Raw genomic sequence first — 27,899 nt, 5'->3', positions numbered from 1 at the left:
AGTGCAAACTTGTATTTTCCCATTACACATATGAAGTTGCATGTTTGTTCTCCATATTTGCAAGTCAATGCTCTTGTTTTTCCCCACATGTAATGCAGTTTCCAAAACCCGAAATTCACTTGTGAGCCCATTTTTGCATCAATTTATCCTTTCCCTTGCCAGTCCTGTTTGCACACACGACCTACCAAATCAATGGATTAAGGCATGGGCCTTATTTTGCAAGCAGATTCCAAGATTGGAGGATGATACAAAGAAGAGATACAACAAAAATTCATGGTTGAGAGCATAGAATGCTTTCAAGACAGAGACAGGCTTCTTACTTCAGCCTTGCAAAAGACTTCCCTCCTGAAAAGCTAGTACTACCCCAAGCAAAAAGATAAGGTTGAAGTTCGTTGGCCAAGGACACAAAGATCATTAAGGATGCAAATTCTCGATCCGGTTCAAGATGTCTTCACCAATCCAGAATACTTCAAGCAGCATGAAAATCATCACAGACAAGGTTTGATGCAGTTGGAGTCGTGTCTTTGGACACTTATATTAATTATGCATTTGTAATTTTGTTTTGACAAATTACATGTAATGTCAAATTTGTAATTGCAAGTGTCACTTTACTTGCATTTTTGTAAAATGTAATTACATGTAAAGCAACTACAAGTTGAGTTCAATTAAGACTATAGTTGGAATAAATCATGGTGGTTGAGAGAATTTCTCAAGTTAGTTAGGATCCTCCCACCTTTTTCTCAAGGTTCCTCTCCTATAAATACTTGAGGGGATCTATTGTAATTTTGATCTTTTGGCAATGCAACAAAATTCTGCCAGTTTGTATGAGCACTCTAAGACTTTGAGCTTAGATGTAAATCAGAAGCAAGTTGTGTTGAGACTTTGTGCCAATTCAAGTTGTTATGTGACGACATTTTCTGGAGTTGATTGTGATTTTTGTTCTATTGTTCAAGAGGGATTTAAATTCAATCTTGCAGACTTTGAGCTGCTAATTGCATTTAGAGTTATATGTTTGGTTTTCAAATTTGGTCTTGCAGACTTTGAGTTGCTTATCATATTTGAAGCTAGTGTGGAAAGCTCAAGTGGGAAGATAGCTTGTAGACTTTGTGTTGCTTCTATTTTAAGACTTATGCATGTAAGGTGAAGTGGATCATGTAGTTAGACTTTGAGCTGCTACATAGTGTGCTTAGTTAGCAGAAAATCATCTAAAAAGGTTGATAGGAGAATAGATAGTTGAAGACTTTGAGCTTTCTTTTTGTTTGCCTGTCTCGGGGAAGTGACGGAAGTCTTTGTGCTTTCATGGAAACTTTGCTTCCCTTTATGTTCCAAAAATCCTACAAAAAAGTCTCATCTCTATATTTGTTGTTATTTATTTCCAATTGCTATTACTTTTTTGTGAAGAGAAAAGAGTATAGTTTTTCTTGAAAGAAGAAGAAAGACTATTGTCCCACCCATATTAGATTAGTTTAGTTTGTAGATAGGGGGAGCGTTCCCTAAATTAGGAGAGTATCATACTCACACACTGTGGCTGAAACCACAATTTTGTACATCCCCCAGGTGTACAAAATTTTCAACCAACAGTTTTTGGCGACTCTGCTGGGGACACAAACGCATTCGAAAGCCTCACGCTTTCGTTTGAAGTCTAGTGTCTTGTTGTTTTCAAAAAAACTTTTCTTGGGTTTTTGCTGAACAAGAGATTTGAAATATTTTGTGAATTCTATCTTAGAATCTCTGATATAAATTTGTTGAATCATTACATAGCAGATTGACCCATCTGAGTCACCATTGGCGACTCTGTTGGGGATACCATATGCATCCAAAAGCCTCACGTTTTTGTTTGAAGTATACCGATATTCTATTCATTGAAATTTCATTTCTTGTAATTTCTCAAGCTTTCACCAGGGACATGTAAAATGGCTGCTCAAGGTCCTTGGGGGAATGCTTTTGGTCCATTGAATCTGACTCCGCCATTACATGTTCTTCCTGATGGCTCACGGAAGAACTTTCCCAAGTTCTTTGGAGATGGATGACAATATCCAAATGAGCACATTGATGCCTTCTATATTACTTGTGGTGTGCTTGGTGTTAAACACGAAGATGTATCTATAAGGCTATTTGTGGAGACTTTCCAAGGTATTGCAACTGATTGGTTTTATAACCTTTCTGTTAGTTCATTTATATCTTGGGCCACGCTTAGAGACAAGTTTGAAGAGAGGTTCAAGCCTGTAGAAGATATGCATGCATTGTTAGCACAACTGACTCAAATGAAAAAGGAGTCACATGAACCCATGCGAGAGTTTGTGGCTAAATTCAACAAGTTGTCTAACAAAATTCCAACTGTTGCTCAGCCTACTGCTGCAAATTTGAAGTGCTTCTTCATCAATGCTCAAGTGCCTAAGGTAAGTTTTATGTTGAGAAGGGTTGTTCCAAGAGACCTTGCAGCAACGCAGACCTTAGCAATTGATATTGACGATGATCTTATCCTTGCTGGTAAGATAAAGATAGAGCCAAATGGGTCTAAAGAAATCTCTTCATTGGGATCATGGTCTACCAAGAGAACAGATCCCAAGGTGCAGAAGTTGGCTAATGAGCTAGTTGCCCTCAAAAGGCAAATAGTGATAGACTTATAAAGCACTAAGAGGGGGGTGGGGGTGGGGGGTGAATCAGTGACAGCAAAAACAATACCACTTTAAACACAGACCGGTAAAGACAGTTAACCAGTTTACTTAATACTATGCATGCAATCCAAAATGATATTAAAGCATCCACAACAAGTAAAACATCCACCATAACACAAGTGTTAATACGTGGAAAACCCAACTGGAAAAAAACCACAGTGAGATGGGACTCACACGTTAACTATCTGCAGTAATAGGTAACTGACCGGTTAAGGCCTACAAAAGTGCTCTGCTACGAGCGAATCCTATTAAAGATCCCAAAGCTCTGTTAGGAGCTATACCCTATAAGGAGTAAACTCGGTAAAGGATTTCAAACCCAAACTAATGGATCACCATGTTAGAGGATTTGTACATTGAAGCTTGTTAGAACTTACCCGGTTAGGGGATTTGACTATTGTAGTGATTAGAAAACAACATATGGTGTGATCAAGTAGTAGCACAACTTGCTTGAATAGATCCTCTTCTGCTCACTCAAAACTGCATCACCGACATACGTTGCTACGCCTTCAGTAAATCGCAACAACTTAATACTTCTATCCCGCATCATAAAATTAGTTCATCATAATGTCATTATATAGACATTAGATTTCATGTCGGCTCAGGAATCATATCACAATTTCCTAGGTGCAGTGTATCAGGACAATCTAACATAACACATCACAGATTGCCGCCAAATCTGTCGGTTAGGGATAACTCATCTCGATCGGTGATAACTCATCACACAATCAATGAAACCGATTGGAACACCGATATCGGTTAAGAGTTAACCACTTCCAACTCATAGATCGATTGTCCTCCAATTGCTTCTTTGATGATCTCTGCTGAATCTCCAAGCTAGTGTAATGCCATTCTTGCATATACCGGTTGTCTACATATACCGGTTAGACACCCTCAAAACCGTTTGAACTTAACTATACATATAATACCGGTTTTGCAATACAAAGACTTAGGAGTAATACTGGTTTGTCTTAACTAAGATGACTAAGACAATGTGAACATGTGTGTGTATACATGTGCCATCAATGACAACACATGAAGTCATCCATTACAACCATCATCAAGCCAACAATCTCCCCCTTTGGCATTGATGGCAACACTTAGAAAATTTTACAACTTTACAACTAAGTGTGCTTTACAAAAATTGTACAAACATATTTCTACTCCCCCTTAACAATGCATACAAAATTTTCACAACACATACATATTTCTACTCCCCCTTTGACAACAATGCCAAATTGAAAAGTAAAATATATATATATATATATATATATTATATCAAAATTTGCATCAAAAAAATTACATATACAAAAATATAAGAGTCTGTTCAAGGAGTGTTCACTGCAATTTGCAAGAAAATGTCACTGAAAGTGATCTTCATCTGAGTAAAATCATTTTCCCATGTTTCCAATAATGTTTCAGTGATCTCAATGGTTGACATAACCTGTGCAGCGAATTCTTCCATTGCATCCATTGTGCTCATCTCTGGAGTTGCCAAAACCACTTCTGCATCCTTGTATGCCCATTGTAAGATCTCCACTTTAGGTCTTAACTGGTTCTTGAGTTCCTTCAAGGATCGAAGTCTCTTAGCCTGTTCACAATCATAGATATCTAACCGATTTTGTAAATCATCAACTGATTTGCCAAATGCTAAGGCCGAGTCCTGTAAAGGTATGTAGGTAGTACATATCCTTTCCAGTTCCTGTTTTGTCTCTTCTCGCCTCTTAATCAAATCAGTATAGAAAAATGAAACATTAGATGTATAGGCTAGCATCCTTCCTCCAGTTTCAATAGCAGTCTTCAAAAGATCTTTATTTAGGGATAAAGCAATCTTCCATGTATCGATATCTTTCATTATTTGCTCTCCTCTCTTCTTTATGTAATTCTTCTCAGCTAAAGTCTGAGCGGCTTCTTCAAGCGACTTCAGTCGGTCAGATGCATCAGCAACCAACTGGCCAAGCTTGCCGATAGGAGTTGATAAATTTCCAATGTCAGTCTCCGGTAGAAGACTTGACAGAATCTCAACGGCAATTTGAATTGTTTTTGCTTCCTTCCTCTGCTCTTTCAATATTTTCTTTTGAGCTCTAGATTGCATCATTGTTGCAATCTCCATGAGTTCAAATGCACTCATATTATCTACATCTATAGGCCCTTTGATGCCTATTGAGTCATCCTCATCATCAATTTGTTGCTTTATCATTGCTTTTTCCTTTTCATCTGTTTTTCCTACTATCTTCTCCTCTGTTTTCTCTTTCACTTCCTCCTTTTTCTGTTCAGTTTCCTTCACTTCAACCTCTTTCTTAGGTTCCTCTTTCTCTATGTCTGCCTTTGTTTGTTTCTCCTGTGAGTCTGTTGTAACTACTGTAATGTGTGCGCTCTGTGAGGGATGCTTGAGTTTGTGAACTAGTGAAAATAAGGAAGATACGATTGTGCTAAGTGCAATTCAGAGGAGTCTAGCTTTATTTTCAGAGTGAGGAGCTTATATTTGAGAGATACTTAATGGAGCTGCTTATGTGAATATGACAGGATTTTTTAATGTAAAATGTGAAGATCTTTCTAAAATTTTAGTAATTTTTGAGTATGTAAAAGACTGGAGTAGGTGCTTCAACTCATTGAAGTTGGTGTTTCAAGGAGAGTTAGTGCTCACTTTTGTAATTTGGGTCGATGCCCATTTGTTAATGAAAGCTTTTGTGTGTTGTGGTTTTTTACTTGAAAGGGTTTTCCACAAGAAAATTAGTGTTTGTGTCTTGATGTTTGCTCTCTCTATGTTTTATGAGGTTTCATGTCTTTAAAAATATATATACTGATTCACCCCCCCGCCCCCCCTCCTAGTAGTTTTTGTATGCATTTCAACTGCAAAGCCTACCGATTGATAATTGGACCTATATACACCCCTACCAATTTCTAACAAGTCATGATATTGTATTTTAATGGATTTCAAGCCATGCCTTCTAATGAGTAGACATGGTCATGACTCTACATACATTGTGGTTGAGAGGGTCTCACAAATAATTGGTCTAATGTCCTATGAGTCTTGCAAAAAACACTAGCATGATGTTCTTTGAAACATATGGATCCATTTTGACCTAGCAAAGAGCATTGTGTCAAATAGGGATAATAGATTTTTCAACCCATTTTGGTCTTGCTATGGTCCATTATGGACACAAAATTGATGAGATCATAGCATCCATCTATAGATTGTGCACATTCCCCAAATGTATCAATCAAAGTATCTCCACACATGGGAGGAGAGCATGTCCTATGTCCAACCCAACTACAATCAAAGTCTTCATGGTTCCATGGACCACAATCCATTCCAAAACTGCCTCAAGTTATAGACACCGGCACCCATTAATGTAGCATTAGTTGTCACAATGGATGAGCCATCACTACATTTTAGAAAAGAATTGAATAATGCTTCCATATGTCTTGAGAGGATTCGACACATTTAGCAATAGTCTCACAAGATCTTGCAAGAAACCAATGAAAAGTATAAGTAACAACATGATCAACATCATGTCCTTCATCAATTCCATGTGGGAGGCAAGGTACAGTTGCACCTTCAATATAGAAAGGCCTCAAAGCTCAAATAGGAAATTCAAGCTTTGCGGTATAGTCCAAACACCATTACCACGTAGGTGTTAATAATGCATTTGAACTAAACTTGCCATTCTATCTTGGGTTGCATCCAATTCTTAATGCAAAACTACTTTGGTCATACTTTCCACCACCTTTGGACAAATTAAATTTGTTAAACAGTTGTAGACCACATAGCTAAATCCTAACACTACCACTCCAATTCTTATAAATTAAATTACTGATACATTGGTAAAGGAGATGAAGAATCGATAGATTTCAATCTATCAAGTGGTGAAGGTAAGGCAATTTCCACATTAGTGAACATGGTTCACCACAAACCAAATTCATCAAAAGTACCCACATCTAGTAGAGAAACTAGGAGCAACGGGACCCATCACTTCTCAAGGAGGGGTGAATGATCCAAAAAACATTTCGGGTAATTTAAGTGGTAGTTTTGGACAGAAATCTGATTTTAATTATTTCTTATTTTTAAATTTTTTGTATTTTGCATTTTAGGGGTTGTTCAAACAATGTAGCTTCGGTAAGATAAATGATTGAATGAGAGATAAATGAAGTCTCTCATTCAATCATCTATCCTATCGATAAATCTACATGCTAATGGTAGACATCATAATCATCTTTATAAGCATTTCTATCATCGATCAAGAGCATCATAATCATCTTTATAAGCATTTCTATCATCGATAGAGATATGATCGTATTTGCTATGCAGTGATTTCATTTATATGATGTGATTGTAATCGGTTCTGCATATCTATTCTAGTTGTCATATGACAACACTAATTAGTGTTGTCATATGATAACTACAATAGTTATCGTATTAACATATTTTTGCTCTTATACCGATCCATAATCGGGTTGCATTTACCATCGATTACCATGAAATAGCATTAAGAATAAACCGATTAGTGATCCGTTAATGATAACAAAAATTGCATTAGAAACCAATCGATTCATTATTGGTTACAATGATAATCAAACCGCATTAAATCACAAACCGATTGGCATCGATTATCATTTGCTATGTATCGGCATTTATATTAACCGATAGTTATCGGTTTGCATTATGAAGAGGCACCACCCTTGATCAAGACATGTCTTGATCGGACATGTCATGAGACATGTCCGGTCAAGGCATGCCTTGATCTTACAAGGCAATGCCTATATATATGTGCCGTGAAGAATGATGGAGAAATATCAAAATCAATAAATATTATCTACAACCAACTGCAAACAAAGAGTTTTCAATTCATAATCAGAAATAACTAGAGAGCATACATTAATAGCATTGAATATTGTCTAAGGAATTAAAAGAAAGACAAAATCCTTAACATTCCACTTTTGAGCATAAATTTGAATACTTTTACATGGTATCAGAGCAAGGTTGATCGAACCTAAGGCATTCAAATTTGAGAAGTTCAAATCGAGGATATAGACATCACATTTCCATGGCTAACGCTATCAGATTTGATGATACACTTGAAGGAGGCGACAATTTCTCAGCATGGAAATTCAGAATTAAGATGATTCTAAAAGAGAATAAAGTTGAATCATTTGTAAGAGTTGAATCTAAAGAACCTGAGAATGAACCTGACAAATCGGCATGGATCCAGGGAAATGAAAAAGCCATGAAGATCATACTCGATGGAGTGAGAAATCATTATGCCAATGATAACAAAGCATGAGACTGCCTACCATATGTTCAAAGCACTCGAAAGTGCATTCGAGATAAACAACGCAAGTAGAACCCTGGCTCTACAAAGGGAAATAAATCATATAAGTATGAACAAAGGAGAGTCAATCAATGCATACTTTAGGTGGATATCAGCCCTAAGGGATGAACTGGCAACGCTTGGATATGAGATCCAGAGCAAAGAGCTAACGCTCATTGCTCTAGATGGGTTGCCTAGTACATGGGAAACATTTGTCCAAGGCATTAGTGCAAGGGCTAAATATCCGAAATTTGTTAGGCTAAGAGCAGATTGTCTTCAAGAGGAGTCAAGGTTAAATAAGAGGGGGATCAAGCAAAAGAACATAGATGAAGATCTCCATGTTCTTAATACCAACTCCAACAAGAAAAGCAAGAAGAAACATTTCAAGAAGAGAAAGAACCGACATGAGAAAAGGTCATCTAAGAAAGACAACTCTCACATTCAGTGCTTTAGGTGTGATAAATATGGACACTATGCAACAAGATGTCTGGATAGAATCAAACAAGAAGCTACATTTGCAAAAGTGAAAAGGGAAGAATATGACTCCGAGAAGCATGTATTCTACTCTGCCCTCTCTAGCCAAGTATCCAATAAATCTAACACCTGGATCATTGACAGTGGGCCTTCCAGACACATCACTGGGTATAGAGAATTATTGGATTCCATGTTAGAAGAAACGGATGAAGAAGTAACCATTGGTGATGACTCTACACATCCAGTGAAAGGCGTCGATACCTACACCATTAAGCTGAAGACAGGCATGTCTCTCCAACTCACTGGAGTCCTATTCGTTCCTGGCATCAAGAGGAACTTAATCTCCATATCTGCACTTGAAGATGATGGGTACAGAATAACCTTCATGAATGCTAAAGTTCTAGTATGGCCACAAAACTCTTCCATCAAGAAGGCTATAACCCTAGGACATAGAAAAGGCTATTTGTACGAGGTATGTACTGAATCTAACCTAGCCCTACTTCATGAGATTGCAGATTCTAATGAAATTTGGCATAGAAGATTAGGTCATTTAAACTTTCGTGCTTTATGTTCAATGGAAAAATTAGTAATTGGTTTGCCTAAGTTAAAACAATACCATTCTGGTACATGTAAGGGGTGTGCCCTAGGCAAAAATACTAAGAGTTCCTTTCAGAATAGTTCTAGGAAAACGAGCAATGTTTTGGAGCTAGTTCATTCTGACCTATGTGGGCCAATGTTTGTACCATCATTAGGAGGGTTCCTTTATTATGTAATATTCATTGATGACTTCTCCAAGAAGACCTAGATCTACTTCCTTAAACGTAAAGAATCTGAAGAGATTCTCAAGAGATTTAAGGAATTCAAATCCCTCTCTGAAAACTCTTCCGGAAAGAAAATAAAAGTCCTAAGAATTGATAATGGGAGGGAATATACCTCAGACATCTTTAGGGAATTTTGTAAAGAAGCTAGGATTAAGAGGGAGTTCACTGTTCCTTACAACGCCCAACAAAATGGGGTTGCTGAAAGGAAAAATAGAACCATTATAGAAGCAGCCAAAGCCATGCTCCTTTGATCAAAACTTAGAAACTCACCTTTGGGCAGAAGTCTCCAACACTGTTGTTTACATACAAAATAGATGTCCTCATTCCCACATTGAAGACAAGACCCTTGAAGAAGTCTTCACCGGGATAAAGCCAGATATCACCCACTTTAGAATATTTGGCTGGCCTGTTTACTTTCACATACCTAAAGAGAAAAGGACAAAACTAGAACCCTCTGGAAGAAAAGGAATATTTGTTGGATATAGTGAAACCTCTAAAGCTTACAGAATTTTTGTACCTGGACATAGCAATATTGAAATTAGTAGAGATGTTATATTTGAAGAAGGCAGCCTTCAAAAGGGCTATATACTCTATTGAGTCTGAAACCTATGCTCCATCTTCAGACCTAGTAAAGGATCCCACTCCTGAGATTCAGAGGGAGTGTTCAGAAGAAAATGAAGTACAGATTCCTCCCCAAGAAATCCCGAAGAAAATACCTCTATGGGCTCACAAAACAATGGAGGATGCAAGGGACTTTGCAGCTCCTTCAGGGACTTTTAGAGAAAGTAAGAGGCCCCGAAGATTTTCTAGCTATGTAGCCCTTATGAATGATCTCTCCAAATCAGAACCCTCTAGTGTACCAGAAGCTCTTAAACATCAAGTTTGGAAAGATGCAATGTCTGAAGAATATACATCCATACTTAACAATGATGTGTGGGAAATTGTTCCTAGGCCAAAAGGGAAATCCGTTGTTTCATCCAAGTGGCTGTTCAAAATCAAACATGCCGCAGATGGTAGCATAGAGAAACACAAAGCCAAATTTGTTGCCCGAGGATTTTCACAGAAAGAAGGGATAGACTATGATGAGACATTTGCTCCAGTTGCTAGGTACACCTCAGTCAGAGCAGTACTGGCCATTGCAGCAACCAAAGGTTGGAAATTCCATCAGATGGATGTGAAAACTGCTTTCTTGAATGGTAAAATTGAGGAGGAAGTCTACTTAGAACAGCCAGAAGGGTTTGAGATCCACAATGCAGAGACACATGTGTGCAGATTAAAGAAAGCCCTATATGGTTTAAAACAGGCTCCCAAGGCCTGGTATGAAAGAATTGACAGCTATCTTCTGGGATTGGGATTCTCAAAGAATGATGCAGATCTGAATCTATACTTCAAGAAAGTCAAAGGTGATATGCTGATATTGATCTTATATATTGATGATCTTCTGATTACAGGAGAAGATCACCTTATTGGACAATGTAAGAAAGACCTTGAAAAGGAGTTTGATATGAAGGATTTAGGCCTTCTACATTATTTTCTTGGATTGGAAGTTTGACAAAACTCTGACAGTATTGTGCTTAATCAAGGAAAATACACCTTACACATATTGAAGAGATTTGGTATGATGAACTGCAGACCCATGTCTTCTCCTATAGAAACTAATCTTCACAAACTGAAGGAGGCAGCAACAGATTCCCCATTGGTAGATCCCACTCTCTACAGACAGATGATCGGATCGTTAATGTACTTGGTCAATACTAGACCTGATATCTGTTATCCAGTAAATGCCTTGAGCCAGTTCATGTGTGAACCTAAGGAGATACATCTTATGGCTGTGAAACATATTATGCGATACTTCAAGGTACTCTTAACTATGGACTCAAGTATGAGAAAATTGATTTGGATCTTCATGGGTTCACTGATTAAGATTGGGTTGGAAGTGTGACTGACAGGAAAAGCACCTCGAGATGCTGCTTCAGTTTAGGTCCAGCCATGATATCTTGGATTAGCAGGAAACAGTCTTCAATAGCTCAGAGTTCTACAGAGGCCGAATATATCGCAGCTTCCATGGCTGCATGAGAAGCTGTATGGCTTAGAAAACTACTTGTGGGATTATTCGATGAGCCATTGAAGCCTACTATAATTCATTGTGATAACCAAAGTTGTATAAAACTGTCTGTGAACCCCGTATTTCATGATGGATCCAAACACAGAGATTCTTTACCACTATGTGAGAGATATGGTGGATAGGAATGTGATTTAGTTGCAGTATATCAACTAAAGTACAGCAGACTAGACAGCAGACATACTGACCAAGCCTCTATCCAGAGTAAAAGTTGAACACTTCAGGAAAGGACTTGGTATGATTGAATTGTAATATGTACTAATATATAAGATGTTTAATGTGTAAACTTCTTTTGTCGTGTTATGACTTTATGGGCTCCTCCCCCTGTGTCCATTTCTAAGAGGTGACAATCTTTTAGATAATGAACACTTGTACTGAACATTACAAGGTGACGATCTTGTAATGTTGATATCATGCTGACTTGATATCATCTTGACTCATGGATGTGCCATGATATGTTATGGTAGACATTATGTGACATACTGTCAGTGCACATACCATAACCTGGATATAAGAGAATTCAATATTCTCAAATTATTTTATATCCAAGGTATCGCGTGTTATGCGATACTGATACCACGTGCTATGTGATATCTCTATATCACGAGATGATGTGATATATTTCTGTATCACGTTTTATGTGATACATCATGTCACGAGCATATGTGACTTGATCTTTTGTATTACGAGGTCATGTAATACATTCTATTATGAGAAATGTGATGCTATATAATTAGATGATTATTTCAATGTTTACATAGATCTCCATTTATCTTCCCTAGCTAAGAGGGAGTGTTGAAACAATGTAGCTTCGGTAAGATAAATGATTGAATGAGAGATAAATGAAGTCTCTCATTCAATCATCTATCCTATCGATAAATCTACATGCTAATGGTAGACATCATAATCATCTTTATAAGCATTTCTATCATCGATCGAGATATGATTGTATTTGCTATGCAGTGATTTCATTTATATGTTGTGATTGCAATTGGTTTTGCATATCTATTCTAGTTGTCATATGACAACACTAATTAGTGTTGTCATATGATAACTACAATAGTTATCGTATTAACATATTTTTTCTCTTATACCAATCCATAATCGGGTTGCATTTACCATCAATTACCATGAAATAGCATTAAGAATAAACCGATTAGTGATCGGTTTATGATAACTAAAATTGCATTAGAAACTAACTAATTCATTATCGGTTACAATGATAATCAAACTGCATTAAATCACAAACCGATTGGCATCGATTATCATTTGTTATGTATCGACATTTATATTAACCGATAGTTATCGGTTTGCATTATGAAGAGGCACCACCCTTGATCAAGACATGTCTTGATTGGACATGTCTTCTGGTCAAGGCATGCCTTGATCTTACTAGGCAATGCCTATATATATGTGTCGTGAAGAATGCTGGAGAAATATCGAAATCAATAAATATTATCTACAGCCACCTGCAAACAAAGAAGTTTCAGTTCATAATCAGAAATAACTAGAGAGCATACATTAATAGCATTGAATATTGTCTAAGGAATTAAAAGAAAGACAAAATCCTTAACATTCCACTTTTGAACATAAATTTGAATACTTTTGCAGGGGTCCTCCAAAGCAAAATTTGGTGATGCAGCTACTAGACCATGTTAACACCATAATCCAACCCAAATTATTTCGTTCATGACCTGAGATTTCAAGTAACATATGAACTTTGAATTTCAATTAATAGGTCAACAATTATGACCCTAATGAGGGGCACCACAATTAAGAAATTCCAACAAATATTTTCAACTTTCTAAAAAAATTCTCCTTATATAACACTCCATTTCAACTTCCAAGGACACTATCACTACCATGTGTGGTGTCTCTGTACTTCTCACAAAACCCTAATTTACTATATTTAGTAAGATTTCTATATCTTGTATTATAAAGTTATATAATAGCTGAATTCAAAGGGTTGAAGTGAAGAAACCTATTTTACTATATTTAGTAAGTTTTCTATATCTTGTATTATAAAGCGAAATAATAATTGAACTCGAGTAGAAGGCATACATCTCTCCTACAAAATTTGTCCATTTTTTTGTAAACTCGACAAGTCCCAAGGCAAGAGGGTCTAACCAATTCCTGGGGACTCAAGACCCAAGTACCCTATGAGTCTGGGAGACTCGCTGAGTTTGCCAAACTTGTTGGACCCAATGAGTCCCGTAGGGTAGACTTGACCACGGCAGGGTAAAGTTAAAATTTAGAAAAGGCAATAAAAAACAACATAAATGGTTGAAACAAAAACATTTAAAATCATCTCCTACGCCCAAAAAAGACATTCATTTTGTTTTCAAAATCAAGAAGTGAAAAACTACTTTTTGAACAAAAGATATATTCCATTGGAGAGAAAACCAGCACATTGGTTGAGAACAAAACAATTATTGAAGATCATTGGGATAGGTTTGTAGCAGCCATTGACGTATCTGGAGGAGCTTAAGAAGGATCTGGAAGAGCCCACTATTTATTTGATACTACCTACCATCATTTTGGAGCAAATTTGAAGAGCTAAGTTTGTATTTTGAAGCATTTCTTTATTTCTTTGTTTTTTATTTTCAAATTTCCATTGTGTTCTACATTTGTTTTTCTTTTTTTATTTTAGGTTAATGAAAAAAAAAACCTTTGCTATCAAATAATCAAACCCTAGCTATTTTTTGGTTTTTTTTGTTTTGTTTTTTATTTTTTAACTGCAAACACTAATTGTTTTCAAATTTTTATTTTTTTATTTTTATTTAATTAAAAGTGTAAATGTTGATTTTTTTCTATTTATCTTATTGCAGCATACTTCCAAATTTTCAAGCACAATGTCAACCCCAATCAGAAGGGATCCTTATTGGAAACATGCCATCCTTAGAGCAAAAAAGGGAGAGAGAAAATGTATCAATTGCAAAGTAAAAATGCATGTGGGAGCTACTAATTGGTTGAAGTATCACCATGCACACATGCCATGCCATGATGCTAAACCATGCCCAACAACAGAAATTTAAGTAAAATACACAAAGTGCAAAGTATACTAGACACTTTGAGCAGCAAAATGAATTATAAAAAAGAGAAGAAATGGAAACCATTGGTGGAGAGAGTTCTTCAATTCCTCCATTTCTTGAATCTATGAGTAGTGACAATGGTAGTGTAGTGTAAATATAAGGCCTAGTATTTGTAGATCTTCATCCAATTTAGTTTAATGTTTTGTTCCACAAACCACTCCAAGTTACAACTATCCATTGATGATGTAGGAGCTTCCAAGTTCACTAGCAATCCTCATCAAACAGAAATATTTTATTTGCTTTATTTGTTTGTTTTCCTTTGTTTTTGCTTGCAAGAGTGGATAATCTAATTTCCAAATATTTTGGTGGATTTTCACCCAAGAGTTGACTCCATCTTGTAGAAGACCTTAATGGGTATCCTAGGTTTCAGCTTAGTGGAAAAAGGAGTAACATTGGCCAAGTTATGACCAATCAGAGGTTAAGCCTTTGTCAAAAACAGATTGGAGGTTATGTTGATTCCAAGAACCCCTAGAACCACCAACAAATTCCAGTTCATGCTAAAATCACCGACAAGCTTATTCTTTTTCATTAAGTGAAGACTCCATCATCAAGGTAAGCTAAAAGGTTGTGTTGTTTTCAAATTTGAATGAATTTGGCTAAGTCTGGGCAAAGTTACAAAGAGTTGAAGGTTTTCCCTCCATCAAGAACAAATTGGAGGAAAAGTAGGTTCTGGGAACACCCAGAGCCACCAACAAAGCTCTGAGTTCCCTCAAAACCCTCAATTGCCAATGGAGACTTATCTTTTGCAAGCTTCCCAATTGGCGCTTGGACAAGTTCCTGGCACTAGTGGAACTCCCAATGAGTTCCAACTCAAAGTTGGATGACTTATCAAGGAAAGGACTTAATCTTCTTTTTCAAAGTTCCCAAGTTCACTAAAAGCCCCAACAAGGCTTGGCAAGGTTGGTTGAAGGATATGCAAATTCAAAGAACTCCCCAAACCTTTAACAGGTTCTAATTCCGATCCCACCTCTCAACAAGCACAAAAGGAAGAGACATGGCATTCGTAGATTAAGAACACCGACACCCCAATAAGGTGGTAGACCCTGAAGCTTGATAAAGAGAAGAGTGAATGACGGGCTCTCAACCTAGATCCTAACCCCAAGAACATGAAAGGAAAGTGCATGGGTTCCTAAGGAAGCCCAAACCCCTGACAAAGGGAGAATGGGAGCGATAGTGACAGGTGCGTGGATAGCAGATGTCAAAGGCCATTATAATGACAAAAGATAGCAAATCAAGAGGATGAATGAGGGAGTGACACATGGCCTGAACTATCAGAACATGGAACTCACGTCAGAGGATGTGTTGGACATTGGCTTTACCCACGATTGGAAGGTGACCTTTGTTGGGTAACTTATGAATGGTTGGATACTTTTCACACGCCCAGGATTTGGAGTTAGTTTTTTAAGTTTTGTGACTTCTAGAAGGCCATATTTTTCATCTACAAGACATAGTGTCAAGAGTGAGAGGTTTGAATGCAAAGAAATTGTGAACAATTGTTGGGTTTTGAATGCTGGAGTGTTTTGTAAGGCTTTGGCCAATGCCTGTGCCAACACACGTATGATCTTGTGACACCTTGTACTACTGCTATAATTGAGATTTTGAATAGTAATAGAAGAATTTTCTGTGTTGTTGTTTGACAGTTAGGATTTGCTGCTTGTTCCAGTAGTCTATTAAGGCCCTTGCAACCAAGACTGCACCACTTAAGAGCATCGGTTCGAACAAGGACAAGCATGAGGCTGCAAATAGTGCACTTAGAGACTTTAATTCTAATGCACCATTCTATTTCATGCAGCCAAGTAATTATTATTATTATTATTTTTAAATACATAGTTTGATTTCTATGTCTATTGAATTTTTGCATTTAGGAGTATGTAGCATTGAAGATTTAAAAGTTAAACTCTCAATTTAGAATACTTACTTTGTTTATTTTATGTGTTTTGGGTCTTCTTATTAGCAAAATAGGATAGATGCCAATGCTCTTTGTGGGATTGGGTTAAAAGCCCCTAATGATGAAAAGGGCTTCATTTTGAATCAAAAGGTGGATGATGTGAAAGACATGTGAAAGACAAAATTGATGACATATGGAAAAAGTACTTCATGAAATCCATTGATATAGTGATTAAAATTTATAATTTATAATTTAGTCAATTGCTGATTTTGTTTCTTTTTCAAGTGGCGCAATGTTGTTGAAGTCAAATGATGCTTTTGAAAACACAAAAAATGTTGAATTCCTTTGTATGGCTTTGGAGGGAGTCTTTGTCGAGGTGGATGAGGAGAAAGTAGTACAAATAGTTACAAATAATGCAGCAAATTATGTTGATATAAGTAGATTACTTGTGAATAGGCACCCCTCCTTGTTCAAGACTCCTTTTGTTGCTCATTGCCTTGACCTCATATTGGAGGATCTTGGCAAACTTCCACGGATCAAAACATGTATAAAATATGCAAAAACAATTGTAAATATCTATATAATCAAACTCAGGTCCTCAACCTAATGAGGAAATTCACAAATAAGAAAGAGTTGGCTCATTTTGAAATAACCTGTTTTGCAACCAATATTATCACATTACAATCCTTGCTTCAGCCAAAGGCCACTTTGAGGCGTATGTTTGTTATGAGGAGTGGTCTACATCATCACATGCAAAGAGTAAGACCAATGCAAGAGTTGACATGGTTGATTGGATCTTTGATGAGCATATTTTTTGGCAACTAGCCAAGGAGATTGTAGAGGTAAATTTCCATTATATTTATGTTCATATTTCCATTTCATTTGCTTATTTTTGTTCACACCTGTTTATGTTAATGTTTCACAATTATTGCAATTCACATAGCCTTTAGTTGTTCTGCTATGAGTTGATGGAGAGAAGCATGCAATGGACTACATATATGAAGGCATGGCATGGAGAGAGCAAAGGAGATCACCAGATTTGTTTACTTAGGGGTTGAGGATAAGAACCGTCCCATATGGGAGATCACTGATTAATGATGGCATCTTCAGCTTCAGATGCCTCTACATGCAGCTGCCTATTTCCTCAATCCAGCATTCCAATTCCACCCAAATTTCAAGGCCAACAAGGAGGTCTCGAGTGTGCTCTACACAATGTAGAGCAAATAACACTTGATTCTATGGTTGAAGCAAAATAATCACTGCAATAGAGATCTTTAGGCTTGCACAAGGAGACCTCTTTGCACTATTAGAATATTGTAATGTTTCTTTAATGGTCATCTTAGTCATCTTAGTCATCTCAGTCAACTTCAATTAGTTTCTATTTTTTGCTTCAGTTTACGAATGTTTCTTTTAGAAACATCGTCTCTTGTAAATTCTTTATATGGAGCTCTCGCTCTGTTGTTTAAGAACATCAATTTACCATAACATGGTATCAAAACAGGTCGATAGGATTTTTCAGAATTTGGCAAATTTTTAAATAAAAATTCATGGCCTCTTGTTTTTTGGCAAATTTTTTAATAAAAATTCGTGGGGTCCTATTTTCTGAAAAATTCGTAGGTTCTTTTCTTGTCATTGGCGTTTGTGTGTGAGGACTCTGAAATTTGGTTTTCTCTCTGTTCACGGGCTTGCTGAAGATTCATGTGAGGGTTTGAAGACGCCACAATTTCTCATGGTCTGTTTATGGTCTGCGACAATCTTTTCTAGTCGACGTTTCTGATTTTTTCGTGCGCGTGTCAAAATTTGCACCTGTATTTTTGCATGGTTCTACCCGTGAAATCTAAAATTTCCGTTTTTTTCCTGCACGTGAAGTTTTTGCTTTATGGGTTTTGGTCACGATTATTCGTGCTAGGGGTTCTGACAATCGTGTGGCTCTATGTGCAACCTCATCTCTGATTTCTGCTTTGTGTGACCTTTGGTTTTTAATGTGCCCACGTCTGTGTTTGTGTCGTGCACGAGGGTTTTTTAATAGCCACGACCCTTTTGTTCTGCTTCTCGTGATCTCGTTTCTGTGTGCGACCCACGTATGTTGGCTCTACAATTTGGTGGCCACATCTATTTTTCCAACCCGCACGATTTGTTATGCTCAGTTTTTTGGGGTTTTTAATAATGTTTTCTCCTTTAAAAAAATTCTGCATGGATTTATAATATTTACCCTTAAAAAATTATTGGTGGGGTTTTTTCTAATTTTTTCCTTAAAAAATTTTTGATGGGTTTTAATAAATTTTTAACCTTAAAAATTTCTAATGGGTTTTAATAATTTTTTTCCTTAAAAAATTCTGGGAGGGTTTTATAATTTTTGTCCATAAAGAATTATTGTGGGTTTTGTGCGATTTTTTCCTTAAAAATCATTTTGTCAAAGAGTTTTACCGTTTTTCCTCAAAAATGAAGTTTTGTATTTTGATCTGTGTCTCGGATTTTGTGTCTTGGGTTTTGATTGATTTTTCACCTCAAAAATCGTGTCTGGTTTTGATCGATTTTTCTCATCAAAAATCGTGTCTAGTCATCTGTAATTCACGATGTTTCCGTAGAATTATGGGTTTTGCATGATCTTGTCCTCAAAAATCATGGGTATAGGTATTCTTTGTGAAGGAATCTGATCAGAAATAGAGAAGATAATAGTCTTATGATGTTTAATAAGAATGAATATTAATTGAGATTTGATTTATATCTAAATACAAATCTGCAATATTATTTCTACTAAAGTGTCGACGGCTTTCACAGACTTGCAATTTCCACGGTGATTGATCGCTTGCTGAAGGTGTTGATGTTTATATTTATATGGGGACTAAGAGTCATGCCCACGTAGGGGCATGACTTCTACGTAGCTTTCAATTTTGCAAGGGGTTTGGTGAATATGTCGGTACTTTGTTCTTCAGTACTGATGTAGGTCAATTTGATGACATCTCTATCTACCATATCTCTTATGTAATGGTATGGGATCTCTATATGCTTTGATCGATTATGAAAGACTGGATTTACAGAAAGTTTGATGCAGCTTTGATTATCACAGTGAATTACAGTGGGGTCTAGTGGTTTCCCAAATAGTCCAACTAGCAATTTCCTTAACCACATTGCCTCACGTGCTCCCATGGAGGCAGCCATATATTTGGCTTCAGTGGAACTCTGAGCAACTGCTGACTGTTTTATGCTAAACCAGGATATCATAGCTGATCCAAGACTAAAACAACACCCTGTTGTACTCTTACGATCAATGGAACTGCCTGCCCAGTCGGAATCAGAATACCCTTGGAGTTGTATCTCTACATTTTTGTACTTCAGGCCTAGTCCAATAGTGCCACACAAGTATCTCAGAATATGCTTAGCCGCCATTAGGTGAATCTTCTTAGGTTCGCACATGAAATGGCTTAACACATTGGCAGCATAACAAATATCAGGGCGGGTGTTTACTAGATACATAAGGGATAAAATGATTTGTCTATAGTATGTAGGATCTGTAGGTTCTGAATCTGCTGCTTCACTTTTGAGCTTATGAAGATTTGTTTCCATTGGAGTAGAGAGAGGTTTACAATCTATCATACCAAATCTGGTCAAAATATCAATAGTGTATTTTCCTTGATTTAGGAAAATATAGTTCTCTTTCATACTTCTAAGCCCAGAAAATAGTGCAGTAGACCTAGATCTTCATATCGAATTCAGCCACAAGATCTTGTTTGCATTTTGCAATGAGGTGATCTTCTCCTGTTATCAACAAGTCATCAACATAGAGAACAAGTATTAACATGTTACCATCCAATATTTTGAAGTATATGTTAGAATCTGCTTCATTTTTGGAATATCCTAGTTTGGAGAGATAACTGTCTATCCTTCCATACCATGCCCTGGGAGCTTGCTTAAGGCCATAGAGAGCCTTTTTTAGTCTACACACATAGAGGTTTCTATCCTGTGTAGCAAAACCTTCAGGTTGTTCTTTGTATACTTCTTCAATAATGCCATTCAAAAATGCGGTCTACGTCCATTTGGTGTATTTTCCACCTTTTGGAAGCTGCAATGGCAATGATTGTTCTCACAGAAGTATATCGAGCAACTGGAGCAAATGTATCTTCGTAATCGATTCCAGCCTTTTGAGAGAAACCCCTGGCAACGAATCTGGCTTTGTGTTTTTCAATACTACCATCTAGTGCATATTTGATTTTGAATAACCACTTTGATGAGACAACTAATTTGTCTTTTGGTCTAGATACAATATCCCAGACATCATTCTTTAATATAGATTGGTATTCCTCAATCATTGCTTCTTTCCAAGCTTGACATGTTAAGGCTTCTTCAATATTTGATGGTTCAAATTTTGTAAGTTCGGTCATGAGTGCAACATAGCATGATTGACTTCTTGTTTTCTTATTCTCTTTGAAGATTTCATCAGGTTCCACATTATTTTCTTCAATCATCTTTCTTGCCCATAGTGGTCTTTTTTTGTTGTTAGGATTTTCAGCAATCTCGAAATTATGTGATTGAAGTTCATGATTTTCTATGCTATTCTACCTCTGATTCTCAACTATAAGATTTTCATCTGATTCTGTGGTTTGATCATCTTCTGTACTTAGGGAGAGTTTATAAGCAGCATCTTCTTCAAATTTGACATCTCTACTGATTTCAATAGATCTTTGTCCTGGAATATTGACTCTATATCCTTTAGTGGTTTCACTGTAGCCAACAAATATACCTTTCTTCCCAAAGGGTTCTAGCTTGGTTCTCTTTTCTTTAGGAACGTGAATATACACATGGCAACCAAAGATTCTTAGATGGCTTAAATCTGGTTTATTCCCTGTAAAGGCTTCTTCAGGTGTTATATTCTCTAGGATTGAATGAGGACATCTATTTTGAATATACACAGTTGTATTTGAGGCTTCAGCCCAAAATGAGATATGTAGATTTTGATCATGCATCATGGCTTTAGCGGCTTCGATGATGGTTTTGTTTTTTCTTTCTGCAACTCCATTATGTTGAGGATTATAAGGTACAATACACTCCCTCTTGATCCCAACAGAAATGCAGAATTCTTTAAAATTTTCAGAGATATATTCACCCCCATCATCGATCTTAGAGTTTTTATTTTCTTTCCAGTTTGATTTTCCACTAAGGCTTTAAATTCTTTAAATTTTGATAATACTTCATTTGATTCCTTGAGTTTTATGAAATAGATCCAAGTTTTCCTAAAGTAGTCATCAACAAATATCACGTAATACAAGAAACCTCCTAGTGATGGTAATGACATTGGACCACACAAATCAGTGTGGACGAGTTCTAGTACAACCTTTGATTTGTGTTCACTCAAGGGAAAAGACTTCTTTGAGTTATTCCCTAGAGCACATCCTTTACAAGTTCCAACATGATTAGTCTTTAGGTTTGGTAATCCTGTGGTAATCTTTCCTATAGAAGGTAGGGCACTAAATCGAAGATGTCCTAACCTTCTATGCCAAATTTCATTAGAGTTTGATACTTCATGGTTTATTGCTTGTTTTTGCATATTACATAATTTGTATAAACTACCATCTCTAGATCCTATAGGAATAGCATCTTTATATTAGAATTTTTTAGGCCAGAGCAGAACTTTATCTTCATGGAAGGTGACACGATACCCTTGATCAGCTAGTCCTGAGATAGAGACTAAGTTCCTTTTGATACCTGGTACAAAAAGAACATCTTTCAACTGTAGTGTAACCCATGTTCTTAATTGAATTGAGCAGGTCCCAATTCCTTTCACTAGATAGGTAGAATTGTCTCCTATTGTAACTTCTTCAGTTGAGTGGCCTTCAAAGGTTTCGAATTGATCTCTAAATCCAGTTATGTGACAAGAGGCTCCACTGTCGATTATCCACATATGTTTGTTTGAGTTTAGTTCACTTGATAGAGCTAAGAAGAATAGAGGATTCTCTATTTCCTTAACTTCAACTATGGTTGCTTGAGTTTTCTTCCTTTCTGGACAGAATCTGTGAGTGTGTCCAAATTTATCACACTTGTAGCATTGAATCTTGGAGAAGTCTCTGCTTTTGTGGTTATTTCCTCTCTTCCGTTTGAACTTCCTTTTCTTCCCTTTGTTGCTTGTGTTAGCATGTAGTGCTTGAATTTCTCCCTCTTTGTTTGGACCCAATCCTCTTGTGATTAGCCGAGATTCTTCTTGAGTGCAATCATTCTTGAGTTGATCGAACTTTGGTAGTGTCCCAACTGGATGGTAATCCTTTAAGTGCTATTAGAGATAGCTCCAAGTCATCTACATTATTTCCAATAGTTGATAATTGGTCTTTCAACTCTGAAATCCTCATGAAATAAGATGCAATTGATTCTCCTTTGTTCATGAAGATATGCATTAATTGTTGTTTTAAGGTGAGCAATCTGCTTGCATTATTTATTTCATATGAATTTGAGATGGTTTTGAACATATCATAAGTTGTAGTAAGTTTTGAGATGGTTGGAAGAATGTGATCTTTAACAGCGTCAATTATGATTTTCTTAGCCTTGTTGTTGTGTCTTTTCCAGGTTGTTTTCTCTGGCTCGTCTTCAGGCATCTTATTGTCTTCTTCAATGTATGCATCTAATTCGAGTTCTTGAAGAATTGTTGTTATTTGAATTCTCCATGAGACAAAGTTGGATGCGCCTTCAAGTCTATCCTCCACTCTGACACTGTTCACCATGATTGCTTTCCTTTGCTTCTGACTGCGAGTCTGAAAAAGTTGTCTTTCTCTTTATTATTTCTCTACCAACTTGGCTTTGATACCATGTGAAGGAATCTGATCAGAAATAGAGAAGATAATAGTCTTATGATGTTTAATAAGAATGAATATTAATTGAGATTTGATTTATATCTAAATACAAATCTGCAATATTATTTCTACTGAAGTGTCGACGGCTTTCACAAACTTGCGATTTCCACGGTGATTGATCGCTTGTTGAAGGTGTTGATGTTTATATTTATATGGGGACTAAGAGTCATGCCCACGTAGGGGCATGACTTCTACGTGGCTTTAAGCCACATAGAGTCATGACCCTACGGGGACATGACTCTCCGTCTCCCCTCCTTCATTGCATTCGTTAACAATGATGCAACCGATAGTTATCGGCAATATTTAGACCATGTCAAAATATATGTTATGCATTCAATCCAAAGGAAGCTATACTTAACATTCTTGTCTTAGGGTTTTTACCATTTTTTTCGAAAAAATGATGATTTGTAAACTTCAGTTTCTGGGTTTGGCATTTTTTTCCTCAAAAATTGTGGCTTCTTGCAGTCTATTTTTGGGTGTCATGCTCATTTGCAAAAGTTTGTGGACGATTTGTGTTATCCAAAAGTTCTCCAGATTCTCAGAGGGTCAATGGCAAGCTCATCTCAGTGACAAGGTCAGTGGCAGGCTCATGTCGCAGAACGTTCTAAGAAGAAGGAGGTGGCCTTCTCTGTTTTTCTCTGGGTACTTAGAACAATGACCATTAAGGGAGGGTATTAGAATATTGTAATGTGTACTTAATGGTCATCTTAGTCATCTCAGTCATCTTTAGGTAGTTTCTATTTTCTGCTTCAATTTACGATTGTTTCTTTTAGAAACATCGTCTCTTGTAAATTCTTCATATAGAGCTCTCGCTTTGTTGTTTAAGAACATCGATTTACCATAACATGCACGAGATATATGCAAGGCAACTCAAAAGACAGTGCAGCCAGGTAAATATCTTTTAAAGGTATAATTTAAGTTTAAAAATTAAAATGTTTCTCTCTTTTACATTAATAACTTAATATTGAAAGTGACACTCAAAGTTACACAATACAATTAATTTTTATTTCTTCTCATTTCAAATGTATAGTGAGAAAGGTTTGGTGGTAAGGTGCCAAATCTTCAAAGAATTACAATTCATGTCTTGAGCCAACCATGTAGTGCTTTAGGGTGTGAGCACAATTGGAGTATGTTTGAGCACATACACTCCAAGAAGTGCAATAAGTTGTCAATGCAAAGATTTAATGATCTTGTGTATGTTCATTACAACCATCGCCTCCATCACAAACAAATCTTGGGCGTTGACATATCCCCATCAATCTACAAGAGGTTGATCCATAGTCAGATTGGATCACTGAGGTTGATGATCTTGTCTTCAACAATGAGAACCTTGCATGGGTAGATTCTCAAAACAATGCTCTGCCTTTATTGCTTATAATACCATGGTGAGAACAAATTTTTCTATAAACTAATCATTTATTTGAGATGTTCAAGCTTTGGTAGTTGTTAATTTTCCAATGGGCTCAAATCGCTTTGCAAGTGGAATAGGGTGTATAAATGTCACCTATAAAGTTGAGTTAAATATGCTTAAAAGCATAGTTCTCAGGATTTGGTTGAGAGGTAAGGCAAAGCTATTACCACAGTGAAGGCTAAGGTTCAAAGTTCAAACCCCATTGAGAAAACACCCCTAGTATAGTGATCATGTTAGACACAGTTGCCTAAGTATGTCCCTTTAGCATGAGATGGGCATATGTCATGTCCCTTCTTAATTGGTCAGCAACAACTCAATTTAAAGCCCAAGCATTGCTGCACTTGGGCAGTCCAATAGACTACCTTTTTAATTATGTAATTAATTAATATGAGGTCACCTTTTTTTTAACTTTTGGAGGGAAAAGTAAATTAAATAGAGGGCCTGATTGTAATGCCTATAAAGGCAAATATATCGCCCTCATTTTGTATCCAAATTATTATTTTCAAAAACTCAAATTTTCAACTGAAACTCTCAAAGACAGAAACCCTTGGTAGCCTGATCTAGGGGATAAAAACCCTCAATCTTTTGTAGTCCACTGGCTGCAAAAGTCATTAGCTGTTTGGACAAATTGTAAACAACTCAGTGCCCAAATTTGGACTAGTCTTTTAAGGCAAATTGCTTAGCTTTGGGACAGCACCACTGCTGCTGGAAAGAACACTGGTGTGCGCCTTGGTATGGTCAGCATAATTTAACTTAAGTTCGCGCATGATTTATGCTTGCATTCTGATTTCTAAACAGCATGTGTCGATGCTTATCATAGATTGCAATTATTTTATTTCTCCTGTGCTCATTATAGATCTGTAATCTGAACGATTCTGAAGCAGCTAATTATTGTTAGTAGTATTGAACCCACGGGTAGTAATACTAACCCTCTGCAGTATATGTGATGTATGAATAATCTCATGTTGTGAATGGTTATTGACAGATGCAATTTGAGTTAATTAGTTAATTTATGCATATTGCCGACTGGGTCAACAAATCACTGATTAACTTCATAATACAATATACAATTCATGCTTGCTATGCACCATCATTCTATGTTTATAATTGATGTATTTCGCTGTAAAGGAATCATTCAAAGAGGCAATGTTAAATCTACTGAATTAAAATGTATATATCACCACTGCTTATGGGTGAATAGTATATTAAGTTACATCTTATATAAAGCTGGGGCTGTCTGCAACCGCTGTTATAAACTCAATTAAGATTTAATTTCTGCATTCATACCAAACCCGGGGATTGGTTTATTAAAAGCTAGTTCATCATTGATTCTGTGTTAATATTTGCTGTGTGGGGTTCCATGTAATGTATCATATGACCAGTTTGGCAAATTGAGAAAAGTCTGATCTTCTATAAATACTGTAGGTTTCCTTTATTTCTGCATTTAGTCTAGGGATTGATCTAATCATGTCCAGATTTACTTTGTGATCTACATACAGTAAGAACTATCCGGCAGAAGTGTTTCTACCCCGTAGAAACTTGAGAGAGAAAAATAGGTTATTGCTTTTCAGGATTGGAGAAATGGGAGTAGCAAAATGAGTCATGCTGTGAGCTAATTAAGGATGATGACAAGAAAACCGATAAGTTCCTACAAGTGCAAATCTAATTGAGGATGGTAGTCCTGGAGATTGTTTTAGCAAATTGCGGACTTGACACCATGCACTGATGTACCTGATCCTCTGACTAAAAACTTGTCCTAGACCATGTTCAACGAAAATAGGGTATTTTGGAGGGGATCGCAAAGAATGTTTGTAAGAGTTAGCACCAATAACATGACTCGATGGTAGTCCTGGAGATTGTTTTAGCAAATTGCGGACTTGACACCATGCACTGATGTACATGATCCTCTGACTAAAAACTTGTCCTAGCCCATGTTCAACGAAAATAGGGTATTTTGGAGGGGATCGCAAAGAATGTTTGTAAGAGTTAGCACCAATAATATGGCAATAGCAACATTTGATTCACAAGGTTCTTCTGTCAACCTTCATGCTTCTAACTACTTTGTATGTATTTAAGCGTTATCTATAATTTTGAAGCTCAAATGGGCACTTCTCCACACTCTTTGGAGATTAAATTTTCAGAAATCACATGGAATACAAGCATTACACTGAAATCTACGGTAAAAAAAGAACTACCAAGTCTCTATAGATGCAGAAACCTAATTAAATCTGCCCTTTACCTGAGAGAAAAACTAGCAAAACATGAAAAATTGTGGAAAAGAACACAATATTATCATTTCAATCAAAGAGATGAATCGAATCATTGGAAACTTCTAGATTTAGGTATGTGTTTATTTCAGGTTAGAAAATACTAACATGGACTCATCGTCGGGGTGGGCAGTGAGCAGCAACAAATTCAATTTCTTTTTCAGTCCCTTATCATCTGCTATTAATACAAGATTGAGCGTGTTATTTAGCAATCCAAGAGGACGAAGGAAAGTTAATAACAACTCACCATTAAGCAAGAATGGAGATTTGGACTTGGAAAGAGACTTTGGTGACATCCATAGCTTCAAAAATGAAGCAATCCATAGCAGACCGAAGGTAATGAAGATAAATCCTACAGTACCCATCAATGTTAAAATTGAAATTAGGAGAGGTTGCTGCAGTCCGTGCCTGTTGTCCTCCACGGTTGAGAGTTTTTCTTTACGACTTCAAATTGTTTTCGTTTTCAAAACCGGGCCACATTTTATGTTCCTGTAGAAAGGTTTGGATTCAAAGAGTGAATACTTAAATTAGAATACTCCGAAATAATTGGGTGCTTGAACGTAAGGGAAAAACAATTATAGAACTATTTTTAAAAATATATCAAAGTTTTTTTTTACTTGTTTTTGTTCTTCATGGTGAATCATTAGTGTGATTGGAAATGTTAAGGAAAAATTCAGTTCTATTTAAAAGTTTTCAATCAGAATTTAGATTTTTTTTAAATAAATTATATATAAATAATTAAGGATAAAATATTTTAGAAAGGGTGATTTGTTGTATAAATTTTTTGTGATATTAAAAAATATATATATATATATAATTTATTTAGAAAATTTAATAAATTTATATATCTTTTAATGATATTTTGTGAATTAAAAAATCTTAAGTTATTGGGAGAAATGTCTAGTCCTACTTCATGGGGAGTTGTTAGGGTTTCAATTTTTTAAAATAAGATTCTAATTATTTTTGTACCTAATTACAACCTAAAATCCCCTATATAC

The 27,899-nt window shown here is 36.4% G+C and overlaps 1 protein-coding gene across 3 annotated transcripts in view; it reads right to left on the bottom strand.

Annotated features, from left to right (window-relative positions):
* Nucleotides 1-27,415, bottom strand: part of LOC131048312 (uncharacterized) — a 176,815-nt gene extending 149,400 nt beyond the window's left edge. The window contains exons 1-2 of one of the 3 annotated variants that reach the window (XM_057982220.2): nucleotides 27,149-27,415; nucleotides 27,010-27,079 (exon numbers count right to left, since the gene is read on the bottom strand). In XM_057982220.2, coding sequence (XP_057838203.1) covers nucleotides 27,010-27,079; nucleotides 27,149-27,266 — 188 coding nt within the window. In that variant the 5' untranslated portion in view covers nucleotides 27,267-27,415. The remainder of the gene's footprint in view (nucleotides 1-27,009; nucleotides 27,080-27,148) is intronic. The other 2 variants (XM_057982218.1, XM_057982219.1) reach the window with 2 other exon arrangements.
* Between the last annotated feature and the right edge of the window lie 484 nt (nucleotides 27,416-27,899).

Source organism: Cryptomeria japonica, chromosome 3 (genome assembly GCF_030272615.1).
Source record: "Cryptomeria japonica chromosome 3, Sugi_1.0, whole genome shotgun sequence".
Taxonomy (NCBI): domain Eukaryota; kingdom Viridiplantae; phylum Streptophyta; class Pinopsida; order Cupressales; family Cupressaceae; genus Cryptomeria; species Cryptomeria japonica.
This window is presented reverse-complemented; position numbering and strand designations above follow the sequence as displayed.